This window comes from Astyanax mexicanus, chromosome 7 (assembly GCF_023375975.1).
Source record: "Astyanax mexicanus isolate ESR-SI-001 chromosome 7, AstMex3_surface, whole genome shotgun sequence".
NCBI lineage: Eukaryota > Metazoa > Chordata > Actinopteri > Characiformes > Acestrorhamphidae > Astyanax > Astyanax mexicanus.
Genome location: NC_064414.1, coordinates 12,186,017 through 12,201,568, shown reverse-complemented (window position 1 = coordinate 12,201,568; position 15,552 = coordinate 12,186,017). Strand labels below are relative to the sequence as shown.

Below are 15,552 nucleotides of genomic sequence, written 5' to 3'. Positions count from 1 at the left end.
AACCTGTCTGACAACAAGAAGCAGCTAAAAGATTTCAAAAAGTAAGTCACTGATCATCTGTCAGTCTGGAAAAGGTTACAAAATTATTTCTAAGGCTTTGGGACTCCAGCGGACCACAGTGAGAACTGTTATTCACTAATGGAGAAAACATGGAACACTGGTGAACCTTCTAGGAGTGACCGTCTGACCAAAATGATTCCAAAAGGGCATGGACGGTGGGGATATGCAGCAACTGGGTTGAGAAACAGTCCTAACCTGACTTCTGTTCATTTGTAGTTCACAGTAAGACCACAGTAAGACCACATGTCCTGACGTCTAAAGTTTATATTAATTTTGCCAAAAATCTCTAAAAAAAGTAAAGTTACAATCTTTTTCATAAAAGGACACTAATTCCAAGAATTTCCCCCCGGGGATCAATAAAGTATCTATCTATCTATCTATCTATCTCTCTATCTATCTCTCTATCTATCTATCTATCTATCTATCTATCTATCTATCTATCTATCTCTCTATCTATCTATCTATCTATCTATCTATCTATCTATCTATCTATCTATCTATCTATCTATCTATCTATCTATCTATCTACTATCATAAGTGCTCTCAGTAGAAAAAAATACAAACTTATTTGTGTGCTTTGGATAATTGTCCTGCTGCAGAACCCAAGTACATCTAAGCTTGAGGTCACGAAGAGAGAAGTGAAAGACTAACTGGCAGTTATCAGTAAAACTTGATTGCAGTTGTTGCCGCAAAGGGTGTCACAACCAAGTTATTAGGTTTAGGGGCAAACACTGTTAGTATGATAAAAAAAAAGCAAAAAGACAAAAAATCTCTAGGGGTAAAATACTTTTTACAGGACTGTATATATATTATACCATTTATTTTAGTTTTCATGCAAATATAGGTTAAATAAAGTGTGACTGTACCTTTTACGCCCCTATACAAAGAATCCCAACAACGAACTCCAGCGTTTAGCAGTGAAGGCTAATTTTATTGTTCAAAGACATTGAAGATTCTGAGCATGACATTTTTACAAAAAGGTCTTTTTCAGAGGCGGGATGGACCGAGATACAAAACGCTCAACACAAAGTAGCACTGTTATCATTCCAGAGCTGTAAGAGAGAGACGGACAGAGAAGCTTAGTGCTGGAGAAAAAAGAGGAAAAAAAAAAAAAAAAAAAAAACTAAACAAAAAAACATACATCTTGGTGGACTGTACAGGTCATTTACTGTTTCAGCTTACATTTACTTAAATACCACAGTTTAGTGTTCATGAGAGCAGTGCAATGAGTCTATTTACACAAATATTAAACGCCTCCAACAGCTCCTTTCATAGGCAAAGGATTTCAGTGTGAGCAGCATCACCCCCATCCCATGAGAAAGTGTAGACAAATGAAATAAATAAAGACAGTAGAGAGTTTGTCCGAAACAATAAAAACGAGAGTACTGAGATGAGCTTTGAAAGCACTGCCTTCACATCATTACGTGTAAAATTACGCGTCTGTGCACTGATTTACAAAGCATTCCTACATTCAGCACATTACAGTGTCTAACTCACTTCACAGGTACAGTGATGCGGAAGTCCTACAGGGAAATGTGGGGGTAAGTGTTGTACACCATCCGAGAACTGAAACGTGATCATCAGCGCCATGACTGTTCACAAACGAGTAAAATTACAGTGTGTCGTTGCAGAAAGCTTTCAAACGCGATGCCTCCTATATTCTAATCATAGGCTCACACACACACACTACTGTCTACAGACCACTGCTTCAGGACTTTAGTGGCAGAAAGTAGCAGTCCAGACATTGCACTGGAATTACTGTAAACAATTAGAATTAAATCACAACTACAAAAAAATTAAAAATAAAAATAACACACTTCATTTCGTTTTGTCAGCAGGGATTACCAACCAGTTTCCTGGAAGCACCTTAGTGTTAAGATCATCTATCTCACTTAATAAAGTGAGTGTGTCTGTAAGTGTGTGTGTGTGCTGGAGTTGAAGATTGTTATTGTGTTTATGTGCTTTCAGGAAACCATCATTAAGAAAGCGAGTACAATCCTAGTATCTGTTATCAGAATTCTTACGATACATAGTGTTTTAATAAAGGTCGGTCATTAGACCTTTATTTATATCGGGTCAGTGTAACGTTTGTCAGTTCAATTTTCTTCGAGTTTTTGTCATCAGTCGTCACAGGTGTTATTCAGGTATTTGTTGGTCTTTCCTCTGTGTGCCTCAACAGAAATGAAAATTCATCAGTGTTGAACTGACCAGTGTTTGTGAGCTTGTGTGTAATGCAGCCTCAGCTTTCTGAGGAACCTGACATGATCTTTTACTGTTGAAGCCCATTTGCTTCAAGATTCAACAGGTTGTGCACTCTGAGGAATAATTATTGTAATAAATATAGGCTGGATGATGCAAAAATGGGGGGAAAAAATCTGATGAACCAAGAAAAGATCATTTTTTCATGTATTCCTAATTTTCCTGAAATTCTGTTCAAAAGGAAAAAATGAAACAAAAAATAAAATAAAACAAAAAATCAAATTTATCCTTAAACAGTCAGAAAACTGAACTGATAGGCGTTATTTACACTGATCCTGCAGCCCTTCTGCTGTTTTTCATTATTGCTCTCTCAGAGGTGTAACTGTTCTTCTGATAAATATAACTGTGTCTGGCTGCTTTGCCTCGGGCACAGTGTGTTCACAGCACACAGGGACGGCTGTGTCTTGCTCAGTGTCCTCTAACCGCCCTTAGTTCTGTAAGCTCGGGTGACTTTTTTTTTTTTTTTTTTTCAATTTTTCAGTTTCAGAAACTGACGCACAGCCAGACAGACATCTGGTGAATGTTCAGTAAATTGGGTTGATTCCAGCAGCGCTCTAAATGGGAATTCCATGCAGGTTTCAGCTTTTCTGCATAATTTAATGGGTGAAAATTTTCCACTGTAGTGGTTGTAACAAATACACTGAAAGTCTAAAAATTAAGCTGCATTTCAGCGCTATTTTCTCTAATCTCAGCCTTATTCTCCAAATCTTCAGATTTTTTTTCTTTGTTATTAACCCTTTCAGACCTTGCGTCCATTACAACAGACATCATGTATTTTCTTTTCTGTTTTAAATGATTTGTTTAGGAACGCACAACGTACAATCATATCAGCATTATATCGATGATGGCAACATTTTAAAAAGATATCTGATGTCAAATTTATTTTATGCCGGAAAAGTAACTACAGCCAACAATGGCGGTGCAACTTCAAAAATGATTAGTTTTAAAGTTATAGAGTTATAAAGTATTCTATCTTGTCTCTCTGCAAGTTATAAATGTGTATATTGGCATATACAGTGTATACATGTGTAATATCGGATATTGGAATTGGCCCAGAATGATGTGCAAACCGTGTGCAAAACTAGTGCAAAACTGTGCCAGTGTGCAAAACTAGGGTGCATCCCTAGGTTTTTTGCACATAACACTAATAGAGACCAGTCATCAATCATAATAGACTATAGACCAGCCAATAAACAACTCACAAGCTAAAGTAACAGTAGCTTAGCTTTGCCCACTGCACAGGAAACAAACTGCAAATCGTACATTAGGGGAAGGCAGCCCTATAGAGCCAAATAAAGCAAAATAATAACTACTGTTTACTAACTTACTGTGGTTAAGAACTCGTATTATCATGTTTAGGGAGGTTTGTGAAACAAAAAGCTCATATTACATCACTGGAACATGATTCAGGTCTGAAATAATTAAGAATTATTTTTTGAGCAGCTTTTATATTATGAATCACACCATCCTTCAAATCAGAATAAATCCCAAATTAGAAAATCTTTAGCACATTCAGAATCGATGTAAAATTGCATTTTAATGCTTGGTAAATGAGGCCCCATTGTCTCAAACAAAAAGTACTGAATATCAGTATTTAATGCAACAGTTTCTTCTTCTGATTACAGCAAGATTTCAGAACCTTTATAACCTTTTTTACCCTAAATATGGTTCCTTTCGCTACAACGGCTACAGAATGATGCTTTTTACAACTGAATGATTTAATTACGCAGAAATAACTCTGTGGAATTCTCCTTTAGCTTCATGGCAGAGCGGACATCAAATAGGCCTTGTGACCCCAGAACTTCATCAAGAATTTCATCATGATAAAACGATTTGACTTCTTTAACAGGACAGTGACACAAAGCAATAGTAACTAATTAAAAACAACTGAAAATACATTTTTTAAAAAGATTCCGATACCCGGCTCTCATGCTCGAACGTGCAAGCCACTTACAAACACACAGTCTGTCTTTAAGAACATCCACCAAATTCGAGAGATTAACACATACCATGTTACAATCAAGTATTAAAAGTACGCGAGGTGAGAAAACCCCACAGTGTGATGTACACTGTACGCAGTCCTTTCAGTAACGCATGATATATTGAGTATTCCTGTTGCAATAGTGTGTGACTCTGCAGCACTAGCCTTCTGTAAAATACAGAGATCAGCCTCCTGATTCACTGATTTATTGCTGAATGTGGTTCTGTACATTCCTTCAACCAATCCTCAGTGAAAGTGGTGAGTGGAGGAGAGCTGTGAGTGGTTTAGTCCATGTTCAGAAAGTACTTGATATCTGCTCATTAACGTTAGTGTTCAGTTACAACTGAAGCCAAACAGAACTGGGGCAACCGATTTCAGAAATAATACCAGTTTGCTGCGACTCACACACACACGTGTGCCCTGTGGAGACAGCGTTTGGTGGAGTGTTTCAGAGCGAACACTTTTTAGTGTTTGGCGTTAGTGTTAAAAGGGAAAACTCGAAGAAGAGGAGATATTTGTTTTTAGAGCCCATTATACTATAGTAACTGTTGATTAAAACGCCTCTGACAGGAGAACATTATTGAGTAGGACTAATGCATAACAGTTCAATGAATAAATATCACAATCAAAAAGGATTGCATAATTTCTTTGCCCCAAAGCAAAAAAAAAAAAAAATTAACCACGGTGTGTGCGTGTGTTAGTGATGCTGAACTGATGAACGTTTAACTCCATCATCCTGATGAGATGCACCGTGGTCTCTATCAGGGTAATTAGTGATCAGGGTGATCGTGACCCTGTAGAGCGGGATGTCAGTGGGCTGTCAAGCAGCAGCGTAGTTCCCTAGCGAAGGTTAGTCTCGTGTTTCTGAGTTAGTTCAAGTTAAATAGGAAAGGAAAGGGTCAGGGTCTGTTAGTGTTTTCTCGACGCTCCCGAGGCCCAGTGGAAGGAACGTATCCAGGTGTGAGAGGATAGTAAAAGGGTCATGGAGCAGAGATTCCTCCCAGCTTAGTAGGTATGGTCTGTTTGGTTTGCTATTTAGTCTCTCTAGCTTCATTCACGACGCGGCGTGCTCATCGAGGGGTCAATGGTGCACCTCGTTGTCGATGAGGCTGTCCTCCCCCGACTGAAAATCTGCCTCGTTGACCACCGAGCCGGTGCCGAGAATCTCCTCGTCCTGCGAGGACCCCTGACCGTCGTCGCCGTTCCCCGAGGCCGTCTCCTCCGAGGTCTGCTCCTGAAGGACTTGAGCAATGTACTTTTGCTAAAGATAAAGAAAAGTTATGTTATTAAAGTTTTTTTTATTGAAATGTGTGTTTTAATTATATATCAGCTATTTCAAATACACCTGCTTCTCTGAAATTACACACCAGCTCTCACACACATACACACACTAATATACAGTACCAGTCTGCATTGTCAATTAGTACTTAAGTCTTCAACTATGAATTATTTAATTAACAATATTAAACAGATTCTGGTTTGTTTAACACTTTTTGTGTTTACTTAATTCTTCAAAGTAGCACCTCGTGTTTAGATGACAGTTTTGGCATCTTGACTGGATTTTCTCAGTCAGCTTTATGAGTTAGAATCACCTGGAATTCAGGCTTTCAGTTAACAGCTGTGCCTTCTTTTTGCCCTCTTAATGTGTATGAGGGTTTAAGAGTTGGGTTGTGAAGAGGTAGAGTTTGTATACAGTGAATATTTGAGTAAGATTTAAATCCATATTATGTCAAGAACTACTCAACTAAGTAAAGAAAAAGATATTTTAAGAAATTAAGGTTAGTCAATCCAAAACATTTCAAAAACTTTAAAGGTATCCTCAAGTGCATTCGCAAAGACTATCAAAAACGTTATGATGAAACTGGCTCTCATCAGGACCGTCCCAGGAAAGGAAGTCCAAGACCAGCATCAGAACTCACCCACCTAAACGCTTCACAGAGTACTTTGGTTTGTTTAACACTTTCTTTTAAGTTACTACATGATTTTCTATGTGTTCCTTCATAGTTTGGATGATTGAAAAACATTAAATAAGAAGGTGTGTTCAAATTTTGGACTGGTACTGTATATTAATGCTGTCTTCAAACAAAACATCTGGCACAGAATACAAAAGCTTGTGTGAGCAACATGCTGACTAAAGAAAACATGGTGAGTTTATGTAGCCGATTTTGCTTCCTAATCTGTTCACATATCATATATATATCTTCTTTTACTAAAGATCTCTTGTGTGGAGGAGAGAAATTAAAAACAGCAGAAAGAGAGAGAGAGCACACAATGAGCCGAGAAACAGGAAGAGTGGACACTTATGAGATGAGATATATGGAGTTTCTAGCCCTGTTTACAAAGCACAGAAAGCAAAACATGTCAGAATCAGTGCGAAGGTTTCACTATTTTAAAATGTGTGTACTTTAGCATAACCTCAAACCATCATCAAGATAGTTGCAAAGTAATGCTGAGAGTGGAATAGATAAAGAAGACTAACACTAAACATTAACTGTCAAATTAATGTATAAAATATATGTTCAGGTAAAGTTCACAAAACCAAACTATATTTGAATAGAAGCTTGATGATGGTGTGCTGCGTGTGTAATTAAGATAGTATATGTATAACTCTGTATTATGTGGTGAAGTATTATGACAAATAAGGCAGTGCTTGATGGTGTGAAGAATATTTTTTACATAAATAAAAGGATGTACCCCTTTAACAACAGGATATAAACTTACTGCAGACTTAGCAGGTGGGGAGGTGCCTGGCGGCTGACCGTTCTCTACACCGTCCACTTCTTGCGTGTCGATCTATGAAACACAGAGTGAAGCGCAGGTTCTCACAGAGGAACAGGAAAACAACCAACATCATTTATTCAAGCCAAACAAAACACAACTATAGTCAGACTGTGGTCTTACCTTGTAATTGTGTGCACTTAAGTACTTAAAATGGCCAAACACAACATGAGAGAGGCAGATTATGATCGTGATGATCAGAATTACAAATGTGAACATTGAGGTGGCTGTATCAAATCCTGGGGAGAGAAAAGAACAAGAAAAATACAATAACAAAGGCAGAGTTTTCTTTCATTATATTGATACTTAATTCTAGGCCTGGGCGATGATGTAAATTCAGGCTAACGATTATAGTCATGTGTCTATTTTTATCGTCATATTTCTGTCTATTTTTTAAGGGCCCATCTCAAAATTTGGTCAGTCAACAAGGATTTTATCTCCCAGTGTTATTATTTGATTATCTAATAATCAGTAAATACATTTCCATTCTGATTTCCTCCTGATTAAGAAAGTAAGTGAAGTCACAGTAACATATTTTAGAGCATTTAAAAATCGGCAATTTATTTACCAACACATCATCGTATTTAATTACACCTATAATGTTTTTCAAGCACTTTTCTATTCCTCGCTGCACAACAGTACGCAGAATGTTTCAGTATCAAACTAAATTAAAACCAAACCACAAAAATCTATAATATCTATAATGACCCGTGACTTAAAAACAGCATGAAATGTCAGAAATCCAGTTTTTAAGAAAATGTTTCACTGGGAGTAGGTGTTTCACATTACATTGCAGAACAACAAAAATATTATTATATTTTGACCTGCAGTGACCTAATACTTATCGTGGTAGATTGTGGTTAATTAGGAAATAAGAATTTCTTAGCCATTTTAGACACTGTGTCCATCGTGTAGTTTCTTTTTTTATATTTTATTGTACCATTTTATAGAACACTGGCACTTATTTAAAAGCTTTGTTTTGCAATTCAAGCCCAATGGGGAAAAGTCTTACTTAACAGCATATTAAATTGTACTTGTTTTCTATTTTGTAAGTTTTATCAAAAAGGGCACCATTTTATTTCTTTCTAGTTGTTTTTTGAGAGTGGGTTTATTTATATATATATTTTTTATTTGAGGGTGCATTGTGTCAGTACCTAAACTATGTTGGAGAAAGCTTTCTAAAAGTTACTAGATGATCTCACTGTTTACAATTGTTTTTTGCTTGTTTCTGGTTGCACTTCAACCACTAAGGGGACATTTAAGTGAAAATTAAATAAATAAAAACTAGTTTTTAACCATTTATTTATCATCTTTAATTTGATTTTTAGTAGGGGAAAAAAATCGATTTACATCGAAAATCAGATTTTTTTTTTTTTTTTTATCGAATATTTTTTTTGGGCCATATCGCCCAGCTCTACATACTAGATCAATAACCAGCCAACAAAACAGTAGCTTAGCACTAGGGCCAACGAGTAACTAATTTAATGCGATTTAGAAGATTTTTTTTTATCATGATTAGGGATGTTATATTAAAGTCTTCTTTTGTGTGCACTACAGACAGATACTGCATTGTTAAATTCTTTATAATAAGGTTAACTAGGATGATTAATTAAGTGTAGTATTTGATGAAAGGCAGCTCACCTGTGCGAACAGTGGAGAAGAAAAGCAGCCAGAAGAGGCACAGGATGGGTGCTGCCACCACCTGGTTTACAGCCCCAGAGTGGATCTTTTTGTCCAGTTTAGATGGCAGGTAGGCATAGTACATGTTATATCTGTCCACCAAGTGCTTCAGCAACATGTACATCAGACCTAAATGATAAAGACAGCAGTTATGAGATAAATGGATATAATGCTGTGTTGGCTTTAAACAGCTCCTTAATAAACCCTTTTAAAAGAGTCCACTCCTTTAATCTATTTATGCCTGCCTCACAACTACAGGATCTTCAGGCCGATTAGCTCTTTCAGACAATCTCTAAAACTCTCCTTGATGATAAAGGATTATATTCTCAGATGATCCTGTAGAGGGCAGAATCAAGTTTGCCATTTGGGAGCTTGTCAGTAACAAGTGGTCAATAAACTGAAGCAGATAGTTAATATTGTAAACTGCTTACACTTCTGTTATTGCTTCAACACTAAAACACTTGCAGGTTGTTATTAGCTAACTAATAAAATCACTAGCAATACATGAAAAAACGTAAAAGTCTAGTATGATTAATGGTTCTAACGGAATAAAAACATCACATAACTAATGTGTAATGTTATTCGCTTCATTCTCTTGAAGTAGGGCAAAATAAACCTCCTGTTTTTTATTATAATAGAGCAAAAGTATAAACAAAAGGATTTTCCTAATGGTGTCCATTTCTGCCTGACCAATAAAAACACTCGAATGCATCTCAAGTCGTAATTACAACCTCCAACCTCGTAAGTAGAAATTTCAGAGGAGGACCTAAAGGCAACCTGAGCAGTCAATCATGAATCATAATTATGAAAAATAATAATAATAATAATTGGGGGGGGGGTTGGGGTGGAGCAGATTCTTTGACCTTGTGAGAGCAATTGAGATCAATAAGAGCGGAATTGCTATTCAAGGTGTATATTGCATAAATTTTAATTGTGTTCATGGTTACTATTTGTATATAGGCTCTGTTGACTCTTCTTTTCTGCCATGCTCTCATTAATATCACTTTATTTTTCTTGTAATTTCTTCTGAGCAAAAAGCTTAAGAACTTGCATAGCAACTGTTTTACTGTAACTTTCTGATTGTTCACATCCAGTTTGTGAAGTTTTGAGGATGAGATGTGTGAGTTTGTTTATTTGCCTTATTGAGAGTTTCCTCTCTGTTTGGTTGTTTTTTACACAGGCAAAAACCTAAACGTGCCCCAACAAACCACATAAGCATGTTGTCTCCTCTGACTGGTCAGAGCTGTCTGGTGTGGGATCAAGAAAGTAAATACAGCAAGAAGATTCCTTTCCAGTCCAGCGTGTATATCAGTGCAGTTTAACACTGCTTTAACACTGAAAGCAGAACATTTGAGCCGCACTTTCAAACTGCGTTTTTAACTGAATGTGCAGTATCCATGCAGTAGTGTCTGTAAGCAGAGTTGAGTGGACATGAGCGTGAAAAAAACAGCATAATATGGATAAGTAATCGGATTAAACTGCACCTGAACAGGTGTTTAGTACAAACATGAGGAGTATGTTTGATAGTTGAGTTGGATTTGAGTTCAGATCACGTTCTCACCACAAACTAACTGCTCGATTCTTTGGGACTGGACCAAAACCACGTTCTCTCGCGGGTCTTGGTGTGGTTGTTTTGATCCGCTCATGAGTGCCATTACTGATTTTGCGCAAATGAACCGCACCAAGGGTGCAATGAACCAGAGTCTGTTTTAACAGAACCAGTGCTGGTGTGAAAACACCCTTATTCAGGGTGTAGTGTTGTAGTGTGTTGTGTGGGAAGGGGGATGATAATTAACAACGATTAAAGACAGAAAAATCAGTGTGTGGGGTCTCCAACATTGTCAACATCACTTATGATTTTAAGAATCCTGTAGTGTGAGCCAGGCATTAGCTAAAACTCTGACTGTAGGAGAACCATTTTCTCTCAGAGGCAGCCAACAATATCAAACAAATCTCAGAGCATGCAGATGTAACATACTTATGAAATCAAGGAGCTTACCGAAAGGAACGATAATGGGGCAGGTGATGCTGTAGGTCATGACAACCGTGAAGACGTTCATCAACCAGGCGTACGCTGCTCCAAACTGGAACTCGTATGCTTGATGCTGCAGATCAGAACATCACATCCAACGATAACACATTACTATAAAGGTCACAAATAACAGAACTTAAGACAGTAGTTGAATAGTTTTGTAATAATTAATAATGTCTTTACTAGTGTCAAGTGTTAATGATTAGTTGAGACATACTGTAATAAATAATGTTAAATAAAGTACCCTTACTATAGTGTTACCAATCCAACTCTTACATCTTTACATCTGCATTATTGTAAGCTGATCTAGTTAAAGATTCTAGCCAAAAACGCCTTGACAAAAAACTCCTGTAGACTAGTGAGGCTATATTAAATACAAAAGTGTTTTAGAATCAGCCTAAATTGCTAAAAAAAACAAAGATTATTCACAACAGAATTTACTTTTTCTTCTCCTGAAGACTACACTTTTAATAATCAGTATTTAAATGTAAATAAAATAATTGGTGTTAGACTGGCAAAATTAAATAAAAATTATTTTAATGGTGTCAATTACGTATTAATTACAACGATATTCTGTGATTTATTTCTGATTAAAATCATAATTTTAATATTTTAAATGCTGGTATTTCCCTGTATTAGCGCATTTATATAGAGTAAAGGGTTGGACACTTCTTATTTTTTTATTTATGTTTTACATTGTAGATTAATATTAAAGACCTGAAAACAATTAAGAAACACATTCAGAATTATGTAGTAAACAGCAATAAAAGTGTTAGTCCTCCACATTAATTCCCTGATCTAAACCTGATGAACTGAGACGGTGATTTGAGGTGGTTTAGGATGAGCTGGAGCTTCACAGCGTGAAGAAAAATCAGCAACTATTATTCAGCACCTCCAGAAACTCCTTCAAGACGCTGAGAAAACTATTCCAGGTGACTCTCTCTCATGAAGACACTGAGATTAAAATACCAAGAGTGTGCAGATCTGTCCTCAAACATAAATGTGCTACTTAGAAGAATCAAAAGTTTTTCTAAAGTTTTTCTTTATGAAATAATTTAGCATGTGTTCCTGTATAGCTTTAATATCTTTGATATTATATTTACAATGTAAAAAAATAAAAAATAAAAAGAAAGAAAACAAATTGAATAAGAAAGGGTGTGTTTGGTACTGTATATATCACTTTTTTCTATATGTTTGAATGCATTGCTTCAGAATTGAAGATAATTTAATATCACGAATGTACCACAGGTACCTGCTGAACAGATTTGTAAGTTATATCTGTCTAGACTTGATTAAGTGGTTGGCTCCTTTTTATTTAAGGACAGGAAAGAGGGGGTGATCAAGTTTACAACAACAAAAGGCCATGTTAATAATATGGGTGTAACAAAATATTTATTTTATAATTATATAGTTTTCTTTTGCGATACATTGTCGATAAGTGGGGTCAAACACAGATATATTTTAAAATATAGCCGCAAGCGGCGATTTACGGGGTTCGAGCGTTACAGGCAAAGAGACCCCTGGAGGCCAGTTAGGCTTAAAACATGTTGCCGGTTGACCGGCATCGCCAAACTGGATGAGGATGACCAGCATGACCGTGAAGACCAAGCTAGATTACCAGCATGACTAATCTGGATGACAAACTTGTTGACCATATTGACCAAGCTGGATGACTAGCATGGCAAAGGTGGTTGGCCAGTATGACCAAGCTGGAAGACCACCATTACTATGAGGACAAAGCTGAATGACCAGCAGGACCATAATGACCAATGTGAATGGCCAGCATGACCAAGCTGGAGTTTTGACCTGATTAACATTCCGCCTGTTAAAAGCTTGCTGGAATGTGATTGGCTAATAGTGACCACAAAAGTGTCCATATCAAATTTTCATTTGGTGTACCATTAGTGCATGGGCCATAGATGATAATTGGCTAGGATGACCTTGATAGCTTGTATGGTTCTAGAGAAACAGCTATCGAGCATTGGCCCCGCCCCCTGGGGGTGTATGTCTACTTAAACTGACAGGGTATCTGAGAATCATGTAATGATCAAAGGACTGAAGTGGTATTAGTGTCAGGTTAAGCATTCAAAAGTTATAAGTGTTAAAGACATTTTACTGCACCATGGTAGAACTCATTTGCATATGGCGGCCATATTGTTCATAAGTGTAAAGATTTTTTTAATAATTATTGAGGAGTAAGCTCTGCTGAACTGTTTGACACCAAACATGTCATGATTGGTCAAGGATCCAAGGACAAGATCTCAAAAGTAGGTTTTGCATATTATGCAAATTATAAAAAAAATTAAGTGGGTGGAGCATAAACAAGAATGACCCAGGCGGCTGACCAGCATGAACAAGAAGGATAAATATGTTCAATTAAGCAAGACAAGCAAGAGTGAATAAGTTCAGCAGAGCTTTAATTTAGAATAATTCACCTGTAGCTGTTTCACCAAATGACCACCAGAGCGCAGCAAGAGACCACATATAACCTGCTGGATATCTATCACTCTATCAGAAAGACAGAACATTCCCTATCAGTGTGTTTCTATTTATTAAAAAGAGAAGAAAAGTCCGATTGGGCTCCAAATTGGTACTCATGATCAAGTGGTCTGTATATACATGTATGTAAATTTGTGTGTTGATCGGGTCAAAGGTTCCTGACTTCTGACCATTTAGGTTTTAAAAAAGTGATAATACAGGCTTATGGCCTACAAAATGGCTGTTGCTCTTTGGCCATATTAGAGGCAAAAAATATCTGATTTGGCTCAAAATTTGCAATCAGGATCACAATATCAGTCTATATATGTTTGTCAATTTCTGTGTCAATAGGGTCAAAGGTTCCTGACTTCTGTCCATTTAGATTTGAAAAAAGCGATAATACAGGCTTGAGGCCTACAAAATCGCTGTAGTTTTCCAGCCGTTGTAGAGGCAAAACATGTCCGATTTGGCTGAAAATTAGCAATTAAGATCAGATTATCAGTCTATATATGTGTATAAATTTGTGTGTTGATAGGGTGAAAGGTTCCTGTCTTCTGTCCATTTAGGTTGGAAAATAGCGATAAACAGAATAAATTGAAAATAGTTATTTTTTCACTGTAGAGCCTACTGAAGACTTATTTGGCTCATACTTGGCAAATGTACTTCAAATGTCATTGTTAATTAGTAGCTTCAACAGTTTTGGCATGTTTTAAACTTTGACAGAGTTTTGGCCAAATAACTCTGAAAAGGCTTTCACGTACATGTTTGATCAAGGTTTCTGGGCCTCAAATAGTTAAAATGTCAAGATTTTTTTGATAATTATTTACCTACAGGGTCTCAAGATTGCATCAAGACCAAATTTGTTTTGATTGATTAAGGACTTAAAGACAAGTTCGAAAAGAGCAATTTTTACTCTTTTGGCCACTGATGAAAATCTTTGCATTTTTGGTAAACATATGTAATTACAAAGTTGTAAAGGCTACAGCAAAGTATACAACTAAAAAAGAATAACAAGCCTAGGCCACTTATACCTTTAGATATAACTGATTTTCTGCTATAGCGCCCCCTTGAGGCCAATCAACGCCATATTTTAATGGATGATAGAAGGCCCTGAGATACATGTAGGGTATAAGTATCGTCCTGATTGGTCATTGTTTAGCCTGTCAAAAGCTTGCTGGAATCTGATTGGCTAATAACGATTGCAAAAATTTGCATATCAAATTTTCCTTCTGTAAAACATTAGGACATAGGCCATAGATGATACATGCCAAAGGTTTCTTCTGCCCAATCACTTCTATGGCAGAAAAAGAATAAGAACTATAATAATAATCAGAACAATTACAATAGGGTTTCTAGCACTACGTGCTCGAACCCCTAAGAAAACATAGGCTCACCCCCAATTAAACTTATTAAAATTACTTCTTCATTACTCCACATGGTGGCACTAATCAGATGAATAGAATAAACCTGTGGTGAAAAATACTGATTGTGAAATTCTGGGACACCAACAAAACCCATGATTTCTGGTATTTACTTATATAGGAGTATATTATTCTCTTCAGTAACACAGAGGCTGTAAAATTTTGTACAGAATTTTCTTGCTATAATATAATGTAATATAATAGCTCCCATCCCTATTCAGTTACTATATCTACAGCTATATACTGTACCTTGTAAGTGTAGGTAACCACATATACAGATGCAGCTCAGAGTGAATGTAAAAACAATTGGGAGTAAGTGGTCGTGAATTTAATCCTGTACCTTCTTTACGTTGCGTCTCTCAGCTGCAGAGCGGGCCAGCAGGAGGCGGATCATGTACATCAGCAGGCCTGGAATGCGTAACAGGTCCATGGCGTTACCGATGAAGGCTGAGGCGATGACGTAGTTAACAAAGAAAGCTCCATTGTCTGGGAGAAATACACATCTAAAAAAGAGAAGAAAACAATCATACAGACTGACACACACACTGTATACACACTGTATACACACACTACACAGCCATATTACATTCAGATTTATTGTTTTAAATAATAATTTGGTATAATATTAGAAACTGTTAAGTCTCTGTTAAGTTAATATGCAGATACTAAACGTATAGAGCCTTTTCACACTTCCATGTTCGTTAATACAGTTAAGTGATTTCCGGTTGTGTTGTAATCATGTAATTTTCAATGACAGACTACTGCATACTTCTAAATATACCATTTTAATTCAGTTAAATACATTCAGAGTAAACTGTTAAACTGATCAACTCCAGCCTATAAAAACCCATCATGTGTGAAAT

General features: G+C 36.6%; 1 protein-coding gene across 4 annotated transcripts in view; it reads right to left on the bottom strand.

Moving 5' to 3' along the window:
- Nucleotides 1-970: 970 nt before the first annotated feature.
- tmem63ba (transmembrane protein 63Ba) overlaps nucleotides 971-15,552 on the bottom strand; it is a 63,839-nt gene continuing 49,257 nt past the window's right edge. For all 4 annotated transcript variants that reach the window (XM_049481749.1, XM_007228756.4, XM_049481750.1 and 1 more), the window contains 6 exons: nucleotides 15,030-15,192; nucleotides 10,758-10,863; nucleotides 8,720-8,887; nucleotides 7,202-7,317; nucleotides 7,022-7,093; nucleotides 971-5,561 (listed from right to left, as the gene is read on the bottom strand). In XM_049481749.1, the coding sequence (XP_049337706.1) occupies nucleotides 5,382-5,561; nucleotides 7,022-7,093; nucleotides 7,202-7,317; nucleotides 8,720-8,887; nucleotides 10,758-10,863; nucleotides 15,030-15,192 (805 nt within the window). In that variant the 3' untranslated portion in view covers nucleotides 971-5,381. The remainder of the gene's footprint in view (nucleotides 5,562-7,021; nucleotides 7,094-7,201; nucleotides 7,318-8,719; nucleotides 8,888-10,757; nucleotides 10,864-15,029; nucleotides 15,193-15,552) is intronic.